Source organism: Didymella exigua, assembly GCF_010094145.1.
Source record: "Didymella exigua CBS 183.55 unplaced genomic scaffold M421scaffold_15, whole genome shotgun sequence".
Taxonomy (NCBI): Eukaryota; Fungi; Ascomycota; class Dothideomycetes; order Pleosporales; family Didymellaceae; genus Didymella; species Didymella exigua.
In genome coordinates this window covers 563,270-582,664 of record NW_022984789.1, presented here as the reverse complement: position 1 = coordinate 582,664, position 19,395 = coordinate 563,270, and the positions used below count along the sequence as shown (strand labels likewise).

General features: G+C 52.6%; 8 protein-coding genes across 8 annotated transcripts; 4 read left to right on the top strand and 4 right to left on the bottom strand.

Moving 5' to 3' along the window:
* Positions 1 to 374: 374 nt before the first annotated feature.
* On the bottom strand, positions 375 to 2,010 carry M421DRAFT_92874 (PLP-dependent transferase; the record flags this gene model as incomplete). Its single annotated transcript, XM_033598069.1, has 2 exons — positions 375 to 1,861; positions 1,908 to 2,010. 2 exons carry the CDS (start codon positions 2,008 to 2,010, stop codon positions 375 to 377), a joined length of 1,590 nt encoding a protein of 529 aa, XP_033448316.1.
* A 5,080-nt stretch (positions 2,011 to 7,090) lies between these two features.
* M421DRAFT_101420 (putative pantothenate transporter) lies at positions 7,091 to 8,880 on the top strand (the record flags this gene model as incomplete). Its single annotated transcript, XM_033586641.1, has 8 exons — positions 7,091 to 7,373; positions 7,421 to 7,594; positions 7,641 to 7,753; positions 7,804 to 7,866; positions 7,914 to 7,980; positions 8,031 to 8,175; positions 8,227 to 8,671; positions 8,725 to 8,880. The coding sequence occupies 8 exons, from the start codon at positions 7,091 to 7,093 to the stop codon at positions 8,878 to 8,880; spliced, it is 1,446 nt and encodes a 481-aa protein (XP_033448315.1).
* Positions 8,881 to 9,812: 932 nt separating this feature from the next.
* Positions 9,813 to 10,379, top strand: M421DRAFT_5712 (uncharacterized protein; the record flags this gene model as incomplete). The annotated part of the gene is made up of 1 exon (XM_033595473.1): positions 9,813 to 10,379. One exon carries the CDS (start codon positions 9,813 to 9,815, stop codon positions 10,377 to 10,379), a length of 567 nt encoding a protein of 188 aa, XP_033448314.1.
* M421DRAFT_421248 (uncharacterized protein) lies at positions 10,365 to 11,424 on the bottom strand. Its single transcript, XM_033592772.1, has one exon. It carries the CDS (start codon positions 11,193 to 11,195, stop codon positions 10,650 to 10,652), a length of 546 nt encoding a protein of 181 aa, XP_033448313.1. The 5' UTR covers positions 11,196 to 11,424; the 3' UTR covers positions 10,365 to 10,649.
* A 19-nt stretch (positions 11,425 to 11,443) lies between these two features.
* Positions 11,444 to 13,062, top strand: M421DRAFT_421247 (NAD(P)-binding protein). The gene is made up of 2 exons (XM_033592771.1): positions 11,444 to 11,995; positions 12,046 to 13,062. Exons 1-2 carry the CDS (start codon positions 11,878 to 11,880, stop codon positions 12,972 to 12,974), a joined length of 1,047 nt encoding a protein of 348 aa, XP_033448312.1. The 5' UTR covers positions 11,444 to 11,877; the 3' UTR covers positions 12,975 to 13,062.
* A 960-nt stretch (positions 13,063 to 14,022) lies between these two features.
* Positions 14,023 to 16,658, bottom strand: M421DRAFT_421246 (ATP-dependent RNA helicase DBP7). The gene has a single exon (XM_033592770.1). The coding sequence runs from the start codon at positions 16,631 to 16,633 to the stop codon at positions 14,132 to 14,134; it is 2,502 nt and encodes an 833-aa protein (XP_033448311.1). The 5' UTR covers positions 16,634 to 16,658; the 3' UTR covers positions 14,023 to 14,131.
* A 93-nt stretch (positions 16,659 to 16,751) lies between these two features.
* Positions 16,752 to 18,323, top strand: M421DRAFT_421245 (Nucleotidylyl transferase). The gene is made up of 2 exons (XM_033592769.1): positions 16,752 to 16,972; positions 17,026 to 18,323. Exons 1-2 carry the CDS (start codon positions 16,798 to 16,800, stop codon positions 18,153 to 18,155), a joined length of 1,305 nt encoding a protein of 434 aa, XP_033448310.1. The 5' UTR covers positions 16,752 to 16,797; the 3' UTR covers positions 18,156 to 18,323.
* Positions 18,324 to 18,395: 72 nt separating this feature from the next.
* Positions 18,396 to 19,190, bottom strand: M421DRAFT_92868 (uncharacterized protein; the record flags this gene model as incomplete). Its single annotated transcript, XM_033598068.1, has 1 exon — positions 18,396 to 19,190. One exon carries the CDS (start codon positions 19,188 to 19,190, stop codon positions 18,396 to 18,398), a length of 795 nt encoding a protein of 264 aa, XP_033448309.1.
* Between the last annotated feature and the right edge of the window lie 205 nt (positions 19,191 to 19,395).

The following is a 19,395-nucleotide window of genomic DNA, read 5'->3' as shown; positions in this document are numbered from 1 at the left end:
CTCCACACCGCCTCATGTTTGGTAGGTGTTGTTGTGAGATTCTTTTTGCTTATGCTTTTCTCCATCGGTTTGGTGCAATGCCAGGTGCCACCGACATGACCCTATTCAGCACCTGGTGCATAATCATGGCGCAAGTCGTTACCAGCCACCGACAAGTTGGGAAGCTCGTGCATAGTCATACGCTGAGACGAGTTGCAACAGTGTGGAGGATCTGCACGCCTCGCAGGCGCCTCACGTAAACTACGAGGGCAGCGCACGGTTTAGTTAAGGGCGGGAAAACACCCCGATCGCGCATTATGTGTACTTCCGAAATATATGCAGTGAAGCACCCTCTATGTACAGGCCATACTCCTATTCCAAGACCCCAATCGGTGCTACTTTCGTCTAGAAGAGCAGCTAGACAGCGTCTGCCAAATACTTCGCTTAGCTGAGGTTCGGTCCATCACTTTCCCGCTGTTCTCGTCATAAGAAGCAGTTGCCGTCCTGCTGTCTTCGGTCTTACTCGTTTGGGTCCCCCCTGATATGTGTGGCGTTTGGTGCGGATGCTCAGCCAGATGCTTCTCGACAAAACCCACCAAGATCTCAACGTCCCCGAGTGTGCTCATAGCACCCAAAGTGGCCCTGATCATTCCATACGGGACATCGCCTCGAACGTCATCGCCAGGCTGGTTGCAACGAAAGCCGGAATCGAATGCGGCCCTTAAGTCCTTTGCTGAAAGGCCTAGTGCAGACGCCATCCCCGCTGGGTTGCAAAGTGAGCCTGTTCGGACATGAATCTCGTTCGCTCTAAGCAAAGCACCCACTTGCAATCCACTCTTCCAGGATCCATCGCTGTTTCTGACGTTGAAAGTCACTGTTGCACCCTGTGATCTTGGGTCACCGTATGTGGATGTCAGAGCCTTATATATATGGCAGACAGGCATGCCATTTGAGTGCCTCAGATCGGCCAGCTGGTCATGCAGCATCCTTGCTAGCCATCCTGTGTGCTTCGATACATGGGCTAAGCTGTCGAATAGATTGGTATGAGTGTCGATAGCGCAGCTCAAAGCCAGTATGCTGCGGATAGCGATCGTACCATCCTCTAAGCGAACATGCACACTGCTCTCCTTTCGCTCAACCCATGGTGTGCCGATACATCCAATCATCTCGGTTGTGCCTCCTCCGAAGTACTTTCGCCGCTGCAAGACATGAGCAGATGCCTTGCGAACTATCAAAGCGCCAAGATCAGGAAAGCCAAAGATTTTATAAAAGGATATCGATACGAAGTCCGGTGCTGTGTCGTGGCTGCTAATGTCCAGCGGACTAGTTGACACTAGAGCGGCGGCATCTAACAGCGTATACGTATTCTCGTGTTGTGTAGACTCGCGGACTCGGGAAGCCCACCTTATAGGGAGACGCTCGCCGTTCATATTCGACTGGGCAGGGTATGCAAATAGGAGAGGGCGGGTTGTTGCTCCTTCATCGGGAAAAAGTCGTCCACCGCTCAGCCAATACTGCATCTCTTCCGCTGATGCCAGGCAGTGACTTTGCCGCGCTTGCTCTCGTACTCCGACAAGACTAGTGTGAGCATTACAATGGTAGAGATAGTTAAAACCTTGATCATGGCCAGCGAAGCACTCCATCACGAGCTTGACAGCAGCTGTGGCATTTGCCGTGAATACAACGTCCCAATGGTTGGGGTCTGCTCTGAAGAGTCTCAACACTTTCTGTCTGGTCTGCTCCACCATCAGAGCAGAGAAACTCGGTCTCGATGCGTCCGAGTGTGGATTTGAGAGGATTGAAGCCTTCATCTGCGTACAGAAGGAGTCCATGAGCGACCTGCTTGCCAGCGTCGTCCCACCATGGTCGAGGTAGGTGATTCCTGCTGAGGTCAATACCGACCGGATGAAATTAGGAGAGAAACACACCTCTCAGCATCGGATATTCTGTCTGTCTCATCAACTCTATTCGCGTGTTGTATGCCAGCCGTTCCTCTTCTTTCGAAAATGCCGCATCTCTTCTCCAGAACATGGTTTGCGGGGATGAAAACGACAGCATTACTTTGACAACTGATGATAAGCACACTAATCTACACTGATCTTTGCTGTCGCGGCGATTTGTGATATCTCCGGGTTGCCATACGGCCTTTATGTCTTCTGCGGCGACCGCATGAGCAGCTGAGCCATTCGAGCTAACCAACTGCATAGTTTTTGTGATCAGCTCTGCGTAAGTCCAACTCGAGCTACACGTAGTGACGGCAGATAATAGATTCTATTAGAATGGCATTCACCTGCCCAATCAGCTTCCAAAACGCCAATTTCAGACTGCTTGGGCCTACCTTTAGGCGAGCAAAACTCGGTAACCCTTAGAGCGACAGGATCACGAACCTCAAGCGCTCGATGCTACGCTTTTCGCTTTTGCTTTTCAGCGACGGGCCAGGAAGTGGCGACAGGCTAGCAGCGTCTTATTACAAGTCAAGGTCTTCGTGGTAAGCAGGACCGCCAGTATATGGGCGAGGGGAATCATCCCGAAGGCTGCTTTCTGAGCCGTTAACTCAAGGAGCAAAAAGGACAGCATGAACGGGTAAGATTCCTTGTCAAACAAGAGGAACCAAGAATCCCAGTCCACGGTAGCGTCAATCATTCAAAGAAACGCTTGCCTACTTTGGGCCCCCTGTTCTGTCATATGTTCCTGTCAGCGGGCGAATTAACGATGACCAGTTGTCAGCCTTGCTCTATCAGCTGGGTTGAGCTGACAGCTGCATACACATGCAGTGAGTTCTCTGCCAGTCGTGTACCTTCCGATGCTGCGTTCGTTTGTTCAAACATGACTGCGCATGGCAAGGGCTGAGCTTGTGTCTGAGCATCTGCAGCATCGTGTCTTCTCGATATCACAATTAAAGAATGCCGAGGTGCAGAGTGGCAAGTTACAAGCAAATTCTTGTTCCACGGCTGAATCTGATAATTATTCAGATATCAGTCTTTGCCTTGGAAGGTTCCTAAAAGATTGCTCCGGACATCTTTCAGATCGTCCTTCAGATCTATGGCTTGCTCGCCCCGATAACCGGACAACCCCGGCCCTGGCGCTTGCGATCCTTCGTTCGCTTTTCCAAGCTTTCTACCCTATGAATATTGACGAGTGATGAAATCGGATCGTCTATACATTCGAAATGCAGCGACGTAGTTCCTAGCCAATAGTCTCGGAGTCCACTGTTCACTGCTTCTTTTAGAAGTCTAAAGGCAACGAAAAAGCAAAGATAGCAGCCCAATCTAATGGAGCCAGAACTGAAATAACCCTGCGCAAATCACTTGGACCGTTTTGTCCCGTGCGTAGGCTTTGGCATTCGACATTGCATGGCGGTGACTGTGTGGCGTAGGCGACATATTCGAATGTGCTCGTGGGTGATCTCAGGGCTGAGGTTGCGCCGCAAGCGCGGAACGCCTGAATAACTTCAAAACTCCACACATTCATTTGTTCTGACCCGCCCTGCGTCTTTCCGATCGCAGTATGAGTCTTGTTCATAGCATCTTACAGAAAGATACGAGACGCCATGAAAGTAGGGTCCTATGACTTTCGAGTCCACGCTGTCCTCGGAGGCCATACGATTGAAATGACTCTAGTCCGAGATTTAAATGGCTGTCGCAATGGCCACCAAGCCTCAATCGGTGCCAAAAGTGGCCATACAAATGCCGAGCTGATACCAAAGGTGGTCAGCAGGCGCCGGGTAAGAGTCAGTGCCAAGGTGCGGCACAGTTCCTGCACGTAATCAGCATCACCGTCGGGTCTCCGTACGTGCAGAAAGTCGCGAGTCAGATTAAACACCTATACTGCTCTCTCTTTGGATATCAGTCGCTTTCTCAAAGCCTTTTTTTGCAAGCTGGAATCCATTTTTATCGAACACCAGGTGTCTGTTCCACTGCGCTGTGATTGTATCAATAGCAATTTTCCAAGTCCATTTACTGTAGTGACGGGCATAAGAGCTCATCTGAGACCTGGTTGTAAGCGCCAGGAACTGGGCCGCGAGACTGTGTGGGATGCCTCGGGTCTGCACACATCTACTGTCCTGCCTAGACCATCAACGTATGTGGAGGATCTGATTGAATCCTAATTGCTATCCCGATAGCCCTGCACCCTCCAACTTGACACTCTATAACTCTGTTGCAGTACTCTGTATGATGTAGCTGTGTATTTGTTAGGCGATAGCAAGCTGTCAGGCTCTGCTGCTACCCGAGTGTTTTCAATGAGAGTTCACCTCACTCTTGTATAGCCTCATCCTATGGAAGGGTTTAATGAGTCCGACCAAGCATTCTCTTCCATCGAAGCTCTGAATTCACCCTGTTACGGAGTATATTGTGTCAAGAACTGATTTGGAAGGTGGTCACCATTGAATAGGGCGACGCTACGAAGAGGATTCTGTGGAGAACTGGTCCATGAAGATCCTTCAGAGATGTCGGATCAGATACTATTGAGCTTCCGCGTATTATTCCATCCGGCAATGGATTTGTTGCTGCGTGGCAAGCGCTATGTCACTGTGTGCAGAATCAATATTTATCTCGTGCAAGGTTACAATCATGTAGCCGTTGTGAAGGGGCAAATACCAACTGCCCTTCCTGATTCGAGGCCTCTGTTGATTTAGCAGATATGGCCTCGAGGATTGCTGCAGCCTGCCCTTCGGTCAGGCGGTTTCAAGTAAATCATAGCGAGAATGTACGGGAGCAAAGCTACTGACAAGAATGGGACCTTGTTTTATAATGTGCAGCGCAGCAATATTCCACGTGAGGCGCCCCTTGCTGGAGACATTCAAGGGTGTGTGTGATTTTGCCATCGCTCATCCGTCTCCCCAAGCATATGGCCGAGAACTCGACCGGTGCAAACTCTTGCGTCAAAAGCCAACTAAACATGCTTTGTTCTAACATGGAACTTCAAACGCGCCTGTATTGGTGTGTAACCTCGATCCTGTACGATCTGCATCCCGATGTCAGTACGCTGCGTTGAACCAATCGCGATTGGCGGTCGCCTCACATTCTTCTTTTCTGTACGAACTCACTTGTAAGACACTCGAACTATAGAGTACTCGCAAATCGTCACGATTGAACGGGATCCTCCTCGCCCACCCACTGCCTCAGTCTAATATGCTGAAACATTGCACGACATGCCGCACCTAGTCTCGTTGAATTCACTCGAAGAAGGAGCAAATGTGTTCTCAAGCCATCGGTAAACACTGTCAGGAAGCTTTCAATGTCTGAGTTAGTAAGGTTTGAAGTCCCCCTACCGTCATAACTGCAATGTCAAGATCATGGAGTGTTCGCACAAAAGTCTGGCAAGCGTACACATCCTCACGTACTTCGTAATGCGATCAACTTGCTTAAAGACTCTACGTCTCACGTCTTGTTCACACCAGGCGGTGGTCTGTGAGCTCTTAGCGCTTTCTTTGTAGATCTCGCTTCGGTGTTGTCGCGGCAGCAATACATCTGCCTGCAGCTACCTGGGTATTGGAAAGCTTAACGTCAATTGTCTTTGGCTATCAGCCTCTGAAATGATACTTCACATTGCGGCCAGAAAGACCCGATTACCTAGTATGGTCCGACTACCGCTGGATCTGTCTAGCCTCTGCAGAGCGTTGTGCAGATGACACACGGCGAAGACATGTGGGTGTCTAATCTTATTTCAAAGAAAATAAGGGCGTCGGCATTCGGTATGCCCCTCGTTCGATGATAGCTCGAAAGCCTGATCAATATTGTGCAGATACACGATGAGGAAAACACTCTAATATCATTGACTGTACTACCACTCATCAAAGTACATGGTAAGATATCATAGAATATTCTCGCTGCTGAGCTGACATACCCTCAAGGAATGTCATTCGGTTGAAACACATACAATGAGGAACTGAGGTCTAGTGTTGGCCAGTGTGGACAAATTTGGTCGACGATGAGCCTGGACCTTCAGCACTCAGCGTATTTACAACGATTTCCCTAGACATGTAATAGCCAGCGTTGTTGAGCTCACCGAGTGGAGGCAGGTATCAGTTGGAGAAATGAATCTGACTGCCTTTCAATACAGCATAGTCTTACTTTAACGTTTCAGACATCTTGAGAAGCTCTGTGGTCCCAAGTGAATATTATATGTTTCACGTCCTTACTAAGATATATGGGGGACGAAAGGATGCTTTGACATGCAAAACTACCGGCCCTCAAGTCATGCCTGCTGTCGACATCCTGCTTGACAGGGTCACGTGGAATTGGAGGCTATAGGTGTAGAACATTGTCGTTTGCCGCAAGTCAAACACTCTTCTCACTGACTCGAGACTAACGAAAAAAAACGGAGACCGATTGTTGTTGGCGTTCAATTCACGGTCCGGCGTGTAACCTGTATTGGGTTTTGAGCTAATGCCATCCGTTCCTAGCATTAATCATCGGCGCATATTTGGCCAATTCTATGGGTTCTTATTGCCCGAAACATACATTTTCGTCTCGAGGATGCAGGGAACATCATAACGCCTGCGTGCTTGGCGAGTATGCAACGTGGCATATGTTGGACCATGGTCGAGTCGCTTGTGATGACTCGAGCAAGTATGTACCGGTAACGCGACTGAGCAACACAAGCTCACACATTGGACCTCATATCTAGTTATATTGTCAGTAAGTTACATGCGAGTCTATAGTCAGCCGAAATAGGCTATGTGATGCTTTACCACGGTAAACCTTTGCACCCCAGCTTTCTGGTGTGTTTTCCCGCGCGGATTGTGCGGGGGATACACTTGGCAGCTGGGCGAAATGCAAGTGCCAGGATACAGCCAAGCCACACCAAACTATACCTAGGTATACAGTGCGCCACATTTGATCTGGTTCGAGGACAGTGTGCCGAAGGGACATCCTCGCTCCACAACATCGACAACCTACTCTCTCTGGCGTCAGTGTAATTTTGGAAAAGACACCCTGTGATTCATGTCAGAGGTAGAACTGCCGCGCCATTGAGCAAGCAGGCTACTATCGTCGTGACGTTAAAAGGTACAAAGTTCAGGGCGATTCCTACCTCTGTGAAGTTTGCTCCTGTACTTCAGTGCGAACATTGATAATCGTGTATTTCAAGTCAAACCACACCTACCACCATGCTTGGTGACGAGAAAAACAACGTCGACTATGTCGAGAAGGGATATGATTCCACCGCAATCAGAGATCAAGACATACATCCTGAACAAGATTGGACTCAAGAAGAAGAGCATGCAATCGTAAAGAAAGCCGACTGGAGAGTGTTTCCGATGCTGTGTATTGTATTTGGACTCTCGCTCCTGGACAGAACAAACATCTCTTCTGCGTACATTGCAGGTCTGGCACAGGATTTACGTCTTACTGGCCAGAGGTACAATATTGCGTTGTTGGTATTCTTCGTTGGTATGGTGTTGTGAAGTGCGGGCAGTGCTTGAGCTGAGTCACCATAGGCTACTGCATCTTTGAGCTTCCCTCCAATTATGTCATCCGTCGACTAGGTGCCCGGATGTGGCTGTCGTTCCTCATCACTGCGTGGGGTTGCTGCGTTTTGGGCATGGGTTTTGTCCACAGCTGGGAGATCCTCACTGTTCTACGCGCTTTTCTGGGTGTTTTCGAGGCTGGCCGTAAGTGGGTCGACATGAACTGAAAGCCAGAACTGACCAAACAAAGTATTCCCCGGTGCCGTGTACATCATCGGCTCGTGGTATCGACAATTCGAGACCGCGAAGCGAGTGTCTATCTTCTACATGGCGGCGTTGCTGGCATCAGGATTTGGACCGATTGTACGTCAGAAAGTTCTGTGACACCGACGACCTTGACTGATAAACAGCAGTTTGCATACGCGCTGTCACTCATCAGTGTGGGTGAAGGGATGTATAGCCAAGGCTGGCGCTGGGTGAGTAAGGCAGATAAGCAAGTTGAGCGGGAATTGACAGCTGCCAGATCTTCATAATCGAAGGCACTGCGACCATAGTGGCAGGATTGATCGCTCCGTTCTTCCTTGTCGAATGTAAGCTCTAAGTCGCAAGAAAAGAGTTGCGATTGGCTAATAATCTTCAGTCCCTGAGAAGGTCAGCTTTCTGACAGATCGTCAGAAGCACATAGCTATTACACGGGTATCGATGGAGAAGTCGGGCAAGCAGATTGAACACGCCACAGTCAAAGAGACGCTCATCATGATGCGCGACTGGAAGCTGCTCATATAGTAAGTGACCACCGCCCGCCCAAAGGTTGAACATCAGACTGACCTTTACAGCTGCATCCAGTACTTTGTAGCTGCATCGAGTGTATACTCGCTAGCTTTCTTTCAGCCAATCATTCTACGGCAAGGAATGGGCTTCAGCTATGCCAAGGCGCAGTTGCTTTCATCGCCACCATACATGTTTACGGTTTTTGCATCGCTGTTCACGGCCTGGCTCTCGGACAAGATCCGCCTGCGATGGCCGATACTCGTCGGTCAGTCGGCCATCGCCATCGTCGGTCTCCTTCTGGTACTCTATCCAAAGCCTCCAGCAGTGCGCTATTTCGGCCTCTTCCTGGCGACATGGGGAACGCAAGGCAACATCCCAGCATCTCTGGCGTACGGCAACAATCAGACTGCACGGGTCCAAAAGCGCGCTGTCGTTGCCGCTGTCATGATTTCGGTAGGCGCAGCTGGTGGTGTGACAGGCAGTACCATCTTTCAAGCAAAAGACGCGCCGGTAAGTGATTCCTCGCACCCCTTCCCGGACGTGACGATTACTGATTTATTCAGCGATACCTTCCTGGCATGTGGGCGACAATCTCTATGCAGATCCTGTATTCCATTGTCACTTTCTGTATGTCGATGTATTTCAAGCGCCAGAATAAGCTTGCAGATGAGACGGGAAAGACTTTGGAGGGGGTCGAGGGATTTCGCTACGCACCTTGAGCTTCGGTGCGAATTTCGAAAGTGCACACTGTCTCAACGCGTGCTCGCTACATAGCTAGGCCGTTTCTCGAATATCAGCTGATTTTGAGGATTGAAACTAAAATGCGCCGTGCATTAATGATCGCAATACCTAGAATGGAGAGATTAAGCAGGAGACGGGATCAGAGCAAGTTCGAATGCAAGATGAAGATGCCATCAAACGAGCCTAGCGCCAAAGGAGCGGAGCTCCTAACTACCTACCCCACACCATCTCCCTCTCATACAACTACACGTTGCGCAATCTCAAGCCGAATTCCTGTCATTCTGTGGATGTAGATTCTAACAGGGCAGTGCAAGGTACCTCTGACTCGCCACGCTTTCGCCAAGCTCATGCGGCCCGCTCCTGTGGTCTCCGATTCTGACATCGAACGCGTCTCACAGCCTTGCACTTCAGGAACACTCCCGAATCAGGCTACCAGCCCCACCGGATCGCGACACGTAACGTCTGTAACGGCCTGTCAGCGCCTGTAGTGCATGCTCACTCGTGGGGAAACTTGAGGTGATTTTTCGAGCACATGCCTTAGAACGATGCGGCCGGAACCTAGTGCATCGTCTGCGTCTGAAGGTGTGCCTTGAGGGGCTCGAAGACGTGCCGAACCTGGTTTCGAGAGCATGAACAGGACTCCTGGTTTTGTATTCCAAAGGCAAACACGGTATACCTGAACCATGAGCAGCATGGCGAATGGTATAAGTTGAACGGCTGACATTGTTCACAGTATTCCAATCTTTATCAAGCACCGGTCGTCTTCGCTTCTAGCCTACTCTTACACCTTAATTGTCTCAAGCTTGACGCTGCGACATTCAACTTTCAGTCTTCACTATCTGCAGCAAGACTGTCCTCACATCACACTCACTATTGCAATCGCGGCATAACCACGACATCAGACATCAAGATGCACTTCCAAATCACCGCCGTCGCTGCTCTTGTAGCTCTTTCAACTGCTCTTCCAACGCTCACGGTCCGCCAGTCTGGACCCGTCCTTGCGTCCACAACCTACAATGCCATCTCAATATCTGGCGGACAAGCTGGCAATGCCGAAGCCGAAGCCCTCGCTGTCTTCTCTGCACTCGACCTCAACAATCCTGGAAACATCAACAAAGCCGACATTGACTTTCTTAATCAGGTTAACGGTGTAGCCAACGACGCCGAGAAGGGCGTTTTCAACACTGCCATTGCGGCGGCTACAGGCGCTACGGCGGACGCTCTGACCGCTGGCAAGATCAAGAACAAGGTCTTGAAGTTGACGGCTACCAAGATCCAGCTGTTGGCACAGCAGGCTCAGGGCCAAGATGTGGCTGCCAGGATGACGGAAGAGCTGGCCAAGCTCAACACCAACATCGCGACCGATAAGAAGAACGCTGGCAACCCTAGCACAGCACTGCCTTTCGATGCTACTATTACAGGTGGAGGCGCTACCGCTGCTGGGGCTGGCAACAACACGGCCGCAGGCAACAACTAAGCTGCAGTGGGCAACCATGAAAATGCAAGATAGGACGACGTCGCTACGGGTCAAGACTCGAGTGATAATTACGACAACGCCGGTAATGGCGCCGGAGCCACAGGCAACTTGCTCTTGAGCGGAGACTAGACGCACTGTAGGCTGGCTAGACCATGAAGGGGACGGGTAGAGCGAAGACGAGAAAGCCGATTAGATACGAGGCACAAATGAGTTTGTCCAAATAGCATGTACGCTTATGACAGCTACCCAAAATTCACTATTGTGGCTTGATCAATCTGCCTCATCATCGACCAGTAACCCCCTCTTCTCCTCTACTGACCTCATCTCAATACGGACCCTGGATGTCTTCAACCCCGCATAATCATTCCCCTTCACAATATCTCCCGTCTCGCCCCTCGTCCAAAAACAACAATGCTCCACCCTACCCAACGGCCCTTCCCTTGGTTCCTCCTCAATCAACACGCCGAACCTCAACTTCGTCTCTCTAAGCTCCTTCGGAAACGGGTCCCCTCCCAAACACGCCCCGACACTGAGGCGATCAAGCGTAGGATTCCTCGTCGTCACCAGGATCCTGCTAAATAGCGTATCGCTCGCCACGCCATTCTGATAGATCGCCAGGCTGCCGATTACGATGGAGAACAGTGTCATGGCGACGGCGATGGCGTATCCGATCCAGAGGCTGTGCGGGAGGTATATGTAGACAAGTAAAGTCCGGCTCTTGACACAGTGCACGGGAACAGTTTCGGCGGCTACGAGGGTTGGCTCGGACAGGAGGGTGAGTAGCATGTCTTCGAAGAGGCTCTGTACGGCGGACATCAAATGGATTCGTGGGTAAGACGTTCGTCCGTCCATGAGCCGTGTCTCGCGGGCCACGTGGAGAAAACTAACGAAGAGTCAAGAACCAGCGAGGCAGCAACCGTAGACAGGCACGGAGAGCCCTCAAGAGATCTCTGCCAAAGTGCAGTTTTGCATATATTCAGGAAATGCACTGTACCAAACACCCCGCACCTAACAGTGCGTCATGGTATGTACCTGCAAGGTTTTGCCTACTACTAATCAAGATTTCAAAGCATTTGTGTTCAGTGCTGCGATTACCCACCCCCGAACGTTCGCCGCCGCCCTAGCGCCTTCAGACATAATTTTCAGTCACGTGCGGCCGCATTCTGATCGCCGAGCATCCTAGGTGGCCATCTCCACGACAGAAGACACAGCACGGGGAAGACTGTTTCTACAAGCTTAGAAATGCACTCCACGACACTCCTGCTTCGTCATGTTGATTGGTTTGTCAGTAGCTATGTGGGTCTGACCCGAGGCAGATCCCGGCCGCTTCGTTGCGTCACCACCAAGTATGCACTTTGAAGACCCATCATACTGACATGCCTATAAATTTGAACAGCCCCGCCATGATGGACAATGCCGTATCTACGCTCTCGGCAGATTTTCAGCACTCATTACCTTCTTAATCACCAGATACCCGTAACACCCTACTATAAACATAATGGCGCCATCAACAACGAAGCAGTGGACGATTGAGGGCAAGAGCGGTTTCGACGCACTGAAGCTCAATGAGAGCGCATCAATTCCTAAGATTGGCGATAAGGATGTTCTCGTCAAGAGTACACGCTCCTAAACTACAACAGCGTGGGCGTCTGCTAACACTTGCCAGTCAATGGAGCATCCCTCAACTACCGCGACCTTATCATCCCCAAGGGCAAGTACCCTTTCCCCGCGAAGGACGGAGTTGTCCCAGGCTCGGATGGCGCTGGTGTCGTTGAGTCCGTCGGTAGCGGCGTCACACGCTTCAAGAAGGGCGACCGCGTCGTGACTCTCTTCAACTCCGGCCACATCGCCGGCTCCCTCGACGCCTCCTCTCTAGCAACCGGCCTCGGCGGCGCCATCGACGGTACACTGCGCGAGTACGGTGTCTTCGACGAGCAGGGCCTCGTCGCTGCGCCCAAGAACCTCAACGACCTCGAGGCTAGCACATTGTCCTGCGCTGGACTCACAGCATGGAACGCGCTGTACGGCTTGGAGAGCAGGGCGCTGAAGCCCGGACAATGGGTCCTCACACAGGGCACTGGCGGTGTATCGATCTTCGCCCTCCAGTTCGCCAAGGCTGCCGGTGCGCGCGTCATTGCTACCACATCCTCGGCGTCGAAGGCCGAGACCCTCAAGAAGCTCGGTGCTGACGAGGTCGTCAACTACAAGGAGATACCGAAGTGGGGCGAGAAGGCCAAGGAGCTGACCGGTGGTGTCGGTGTGCAGCACGTTGTCGAGGTGGGTGGACCGACTACAATGGCACAGTCACTCAAGGCAATCGCGATTGATGGTGTGATCACCATCATTGGCTTTATCGGTGGCATGGATAAGAACCAGCCCACGTTCCTCGAGACCCTAAACAACATCTGCACAGTCCGCGGTATCCTGGTTGGAAGCAGGCTGCAGATGCAGGACATGGTCAATGCTATTGAGGCCAACAACATCCACCCCGTTGTCGACGAGAAAGTCTTCGACCTCAAGGATCTCAAGGAGGCTTACGAGTACATGTGGGACCAGAAGCACTTTGGCAAGCTCACCATCAAGGTAACGTCGTAAATGTGCTGGTCGGGTGATAAGGAAGTACACTTAATGAGATAGATTACGAGCATATACACAAGACTACAATGACATGATTAGTTTTTATCTGCAATGGTACGCTGAGTTCTCGTCAGGCTTAGCTCTGGGACAGGACCAAAGTCGCATTTTTCGGCGACGGCAAGGGGCGCAGAATCGCATTCGGGTGCGTCGGTGTGAAGATCAAGGCTATGCTCAAACTACAAGCATTGTTCTTAACTTTGAGCTCTTCCTTACGTCATCTTTACATATTCCGTCGAAGTTGCCTGGAGAGGAGTGTGTGTGTGGCCAGTAGCTTCCCGAAAGACGAGAAACAAGCTCGATGGTGCTGTCTGAAAGCCAACTCATTCCATGCACTTGGCCTCGAAAAAGCACAGATATGCCGGTTGACGAGGGAGCGGTCGTGAACAGTGTTATCCACGTAGTCCAAATGCCAGTGAAATTCTCCTGCATCATCGAACAAACACTGACGCATCCACAACGCTCCGAAGAGATTTGAGGAACGCTGTTACAGCCTCGAAGTGCGGGATAAACGACACCACGAAAGTTGACTCTAGATTGTAGGCCATATCGCACAGAGGCCATGGCTACACCGATCACCATTGTGGTCATGCATCACGCACGGGTGGAGCATGTATGTTGAACATGATAGGGTTACCCTTGAAAACACGCAAAAAAAACCCCATAGATAAGCATGAGGCCATATCCTCCCAGTCCTGGAGCGAGGCAGAACATGCACTCTTTTCGGTGGCGTTTGCAACAGTGTAGAAATCTCAGTGGGATATGCAGAGACGTCCGCCAGACGATATGGTTGTGTTTAGATCGTGGATTCCGGAGTAGGATGGGCAAAACCATGCAGGGTGATTCTATGGCTTTTCAGAATAAAATAAACCACGTGTATTGAACAGCGGGGTTCGAGCAAGACATGAGTCTTCGGCAGATACCAGGGAACCAGGTATTTATGTATCTCAAGGCCTCAGTGGCAGTCGTGTCCAAAGTATATGGCATGGATAGGTGGAACTGAAGTCCAGGGAGGTGTTCGAACAATAAATTCGCTGTCATGTCTAGCCACACTTCTACAAAATACGGGACACTGGCCCCGTAACTCCAAAGCAACGCCGACCCCGTCTTCGCCCTGTCTAACCCAAGTTGAACTCGCTCGCCATACCAGCATGCCTCATGAACTTCTCCTTGGCGCGCACCGCCTTCCTCATCTTGGCACTCTCCTCCTCGTCCGCACCCAGCGGCAAGTCCAGGTCCTGGACGCCCTTCTTCGGCGGCACCTTATCCGCCTTCCTCGACGCGCCATCCACCTTTGGCGCACCACGCACCTTCGCAGGCCTCTTGTCCTCGCGGCCGGCACCCGTGCGCAGGCCTGGAACCTTCATACCGCTCGGTCTCTCGCGGAGTGCAAAGGCTTTGGCAAGATGACCGAGGTGCAGACTCTTGATGTCGAAGTAAATACGCTCGTCAGCGACATGTGTAGCGTACGCGCGGATGTGACTCTGGTACGCTCGTCGGGCAGCCTCGAGGCGCTTGGGGTCCGCGAGCGCCCAGCGCTCAACTGCGAGTTGCAGGTCCGTAGCCTTTTCCATGTACGCGCCCTTTTCGACAATACCAGTGGTAACGAGCCCCTTGTTCAAAATGTCGTCGGCATCTTGACGGAGAAGGTGCACGCCCACTTCGCCGTCCTTGCGGTCGGATTTCAATATGTCGACGTAACCTTCTTCGCACCCGGGTTGCAGGAAGATGCAGGCGCGGCCGTCGCGACCGGCACGCGCAGTTCGGCCGATACGGTGCAGATGGTCAGAGCGGGCGAAGGCTGGGTCGAATTCGATAACGAGGTCGACGTTGGGGAGATCGAGACCACGGGATGCGACGTCGGTGGCGATAAGAACGGAGGCTTCGGTGTTCTTTGCGAAGTGCGCAAGGGTGGACGTTCGGAGGGATTGTTGGAGAGAGCCGTGGAGGCGGTAGGCTGTTACGGAGTGGGTCTTGGGCGAGAGGATAGGAGATTCGGCGTGGGTGACAGCGAGTTTTGTGGGATCGGACTGTGGAACACCTTTCTTCTTGTCACCCTCCTTCTTCTCTGTTGCATCGGCATCATCTGTGGGTTCTTCTTTCTTGCCTTCCGGCTTATCAACAGCGAGATTTGTCAGCAGGTCGAAATGGAAGTCGACCGAGTCGGCGCAGGATATGAAGACAATGGCCTTCATGACTGAACCTTTCCGTGCGAACGTACGCTTCAGGTAAGCCAGTAGAGACACCAGGCGCAGCTTGGGCGCCACGACGGCGTACGACTGCTTCAGCTGTGCTGGCGCATAGAAGCCGGAGTCTTCCCGCTCTTCAGCTGCGTTCTCGTCTCGGTCAGCCGGGTCTGCCTTGATGTGGACCGCATCCTTCAGACTGATCTGCCCCAATCGCTCGACATCCATCTTCATTGTTGCGGAACAGAGGACGGTCGTTCGCTTGTCCGGTAGTCCGGGTATGGCAGTTCTGCCCTCCTTGTGTGCGCGCATGCGCAAGTTGAGCTGTCCAATGATTTTCTGCATGTCCTGCTCGAATCCCAGTTCCATCATGCGATCGCCCTCATCCAGCACCAGCCATCTTACATTGCTCACGTCTAGAGCTTCCGTGTGTTCGAGGTGATCGACCAATCGTCCGGGTGTGGCGACCAGGATGTTGATACCCTTCCGTAACCGCGCCTTCTCCGACTTCTTCTTCTCTCCACCAATGACTGTGGTAGCTACGAGCCAGTGCGCGCATCCTAACAACTTCTCAAGCACGAGTGCAATCTGCTTGCTCAGTTCTCGAGTCGGCGCCAGGATCACAGCGAACAGCCCCGAGCTTCTCTGCACAGCTTCATCGCCAGTGTCCTTCCGCTTCTTCATGTTCGCCGACAGCTCCATCAATCTTTGTACGATGGGCAGCAGATATGCTAACGTCTTTCCAGAACCAGTCTCGGCTTGGATGAATGCGTCTGAGTCGTCCTTGACCAGCTGTGCGATTGCAGCCTTCTGAATAGCAGTCGGTGCCTTCATGCCCATCTTGTTCAGCATGTGCGTTGCCAGTGTCGGTGATATGCCGAGCGAGGTAAACGTCTCCATCTCGCTGCTAAGTGGCGCATTCGAGGGCTCGATTGGCGCATCGTCGTGTGTGGTTCGCTCGGCGGGTTGTGATTTGGTCGTCGAGGTGGGGTTGTAGGTGAACAGCGACGAGATGACCTGCTTGTTGCCCTTCTTCGGCGCCTCGTACCTCTCCTGGAACTGCTTTGGTGCGCTAGTCTTCGCCTGCGGTCTGAAATCGCTCTGTGTGGGCTTCTCTGAGTCTCTCAGCTTGAAGTCTCCGCTCACACGCGCCCTCTTCACGGGCCGTTCGCCATGATTTGTAGGCTCTGGACTCTTCGACACTCGTCTTGTCCGCGATCCCAGCTCTGTGCGGTTCACATCTGTGCCCTTGCTCTCCTGTACTTTCTTAGGCACCACCTCGCCGTTGAGTCTTGCTGTAGCCTTGGTGTGCCAGTTCTGCGCCGCTTTCTTCGCGGTGAGGCGAGTTTTCCACGAGCCGCCTTTTATGCTAGGTTTCGCGATGATACCACCCTCCGGTATGGAGAAGTTGAGGAGCATGCCATCGTCGGCCATGTTTGCTTGTTCTTTGCGGTGTTGTACGGTGTGGGTCTAGTCGGCGCATTCACTTTTCCATTGACTTTTAGGTGGGTCTCCGCGCTAAGAAACCAGAGTTATAGACCCTCAGCCGCGGCTCGGACGGCACGTGACCGTGACAGCACCACCGCAGCAGAACAGAGATGTCTTTGCGCTGGAGGAGTCCATTGCGGAGATGGCTCAGTCAGACTTCCTCCACTCATCTGCCGACAAAGGGCAAGCCTTACTGCGCGACTGCCACGACTTTACAACCTGAACTCGTAGTCAGGCAAGAGTTGCCTGCATCACTCCTCATGGCTCACCTCCGCTCAGCAGCTGGCATGTGCATCCGCCAACATCCGTTATACGGTCGCCAGACTAACATTGCGTAGTTCCTATAGCGCGCAGGTGCCTACTGAGAAGCTTCACCCCCGCCCCACAAGCTTCCTTTGTCCACAATGGCATCCGCTACCTATCCTCGACCGCGCCCCGCCGCAGCGCGTTCGCCGTCAACGACCTGACGCAAGTCTTCCACCATGTCGCGCCCCTGCGCAAGTTTCGCCGCGAACTCTTGCTCAACAACCGCACCGTGGGTCTCGTCCCAACTATGGGTGCCCTGCATGAGGGCCATATTTCACTGGTGAGAAAGGCAGCAGAAGAGAACACAGACGTCTGGGTGACCGTCTACGTGAACCCAACTCAGTTCGGACTGAACGAGGACCTAGCCTCCTACCCCAAGACATGGGAAACGGATATGCAGATGCTGCGCGACCTCGACCGGCAACTAGCGCGCGAGGGCAAGGGCCGCGTGTCCGCTGTCTTCGCACCCAACACCAACACCATGTACCCCACATCACCGCCGGACAGCAGCATACCGGGCGTGGGGAGCTTTATTGAGATGCGGCCGCTTGGCCAGCTGCTGGAGGGGACCTCGAGACCGGTCTTCTTCCGCGGCGTCTCGACGGTCTGCATGAAGCTGTTCAACATCTGCGAACCAGATGTCGTCTACTTTGGTCAGAAGGACGCCCAGCAGACGGTCGTCATCAAGAAGCTGGTCAAGGACTTTCATCTAAACACCAAGGTCCGCATATGCGAGACGTCGCGAGAGGCAGACGGCCTGGCCCTGTCGTCGCGCAACGTATACCTCGGTGAGCGCCGACGCAATGTAGGCATCGTCCTGAACCAAGCTCTGCGCAAGGCCGAAGCACAGTACAACGCTGGCAAGCGGTTACGAGGAGATATTCTCTGGCCCGCAGTCGACCACGGAGACCGCGTTCAGCACGAGCAGGAGAACCTGCAGCCCAGCAGGCGCGCGCTGTTCCAGGTCGACTACCTCAGTCTCGCAGATCCGGACACCATGGAGGAAGTGGACAAGGTTGACGAGATAAGGGGTGCCATTCTAAGTGGCGCGGTCAAGATGATGCCTGTCGAGGAGCCTCAAGAAGGAGAAGATTTGGGTCTAGGGGGCGGTCAGGTCCCTGTACGGTTGATTGACAACATTGTGCTGCAGTCAACAAAATAAGTCTTGAAATGCCACAACACGTTCACGCATCCTCTCAATTTATCTGAGAGTCTAGATACCGTTTCTTCTCGCCTCTCCCATTATCCCAATGTCCACTTGCGCTGCTTACTGTTCCATTGATTCTCATTTTGATTAGTTACCCGTTAACTTATCCATTTTTCATTACCGTCATTCACAACTCACCATCCACCCTCCTTCCCTCCTCAAACCCCTTCCCACATCCCCGCCCTACATCCTCGCCTAGAACCACTCCCACCCATGCTCCATTTCCACCACTTTCTCCCTGCGCCCGCTCCTCCCATCAAGCCAGCACTTCAAGCACCCCGCCGCCAGCACGCCAACCACGCCAGCCACAAAGACAGAGCAAACAGCGCCCAGAGCAATGTACTGCTGGTGTTGCGCCTTCATCTCGAACGTCTCGCGCCACAGCTGCGGCACATCAAACTCGCTCGGCACGAAGCCGACCTGCGGCCACACGTCGACGTAGGCTGTGGATGCCGATGTGGTATCGAGGAGGTGGGGGTAGGTCTTTGTCACGGTCGTGAAGGATGGCGGGAGGGCTGTCGTGGTCGAGGTCATCTCTACGGGCGTTGGAGGCGCGGCGGTCTGGGAAGGAGAAGAAGTGCGTGTGCCGATGAGGGTTGTTAGGTCCTGCTCTTGCTCCTGCGTGTGCACCTGCTCGGATGACTGCTTGAACGATTGCTCATTCCGAGCCTGCATCAGGTGCGTAGGCGGTACAGGAGCCAGGTGAGTAGGCAGCACGATGTTCAAGTGCGTAGGCGGTATGGCATGGCGGATCACCGGCGTGAGCGGGACTTCTTGCACGGTAGTGTGCATCCCTTTCTCATCCGTGTGGATAACCTCGATGACAGTCGTCTCGGGGGCAGGCATGAGAGCGCTGGGGGTGAATATTGCTGAGGGATCAGACGTTGCAATCTTCTGTCGATACCATGAGTAGGTTTGGCAGATAGTAGAGACGAATAGTTGCCCAAGTGGCGTCATCTGCACGAGCGAGGCTGTAGTTGAGTTTGACATCCTACGAAGTGCTGTTAGGCTTGCAATGGGTTGGAATGTGATGTGTGGTGGAATTAGGACGGCGGAGGTTCAGTCTGCGTTTAAAAGCTTTCACGATTGAAATATGCTGGTTCGCGAGTTATCATCCATGGTTTCGTTCCCCGCGTACCAGTAGATGTGAGGACGGCAACCAATAGTGCTCATCGAGATGCAGGATCGAACCTAT

Bases quoted from the DNA above. Each gene is read 5' to 3' on its own strand.
- M421DRAFT_421248 (XM_033592772.1), bottom strand. From the start codon at position 11,195: ATGTCCGCCGTACAGAGCCTCTTCGAAGACATGCTACTCACCCTCCTG.
- M421DRAFT_421247 (XM_033592771.1), top strand. From the start codon at position 11,878: ATGGCGCCATCAACAACGAAGCAGTGGACGATTGAGGGCAAGAGCGGT. The intron at 11,996-12,045 runs GTACACGCTCCT...AACACTTGCCAG, and splicing joins TAAGGATGTTCTCGTCAAGA to TCAATGGAGCATCCCTCAAC.
- M421DRAFT_421246 (XM_033592770.1), bottom strand. From the start codon at position 16,633: ATGGCCGACGATGGCATGCTCCTCAACTTCTCCATACCGGAGGGTGGT.
- M421DRAFT_421245 (XM_033592769.1), top strand. From the start codon at position 16,798: ATGTCTTTGCGCTGGAGGAGTCCATTGCGGAGATGGCTCAGTCAGACT. The intron at 16,973-17,025 runs GCATGTGCATCC...AACATTGCGTAG, and splicing joins TCACCTCCGCTCAGCAGCTG to TTCCTATAGCGCGCAGGTGC.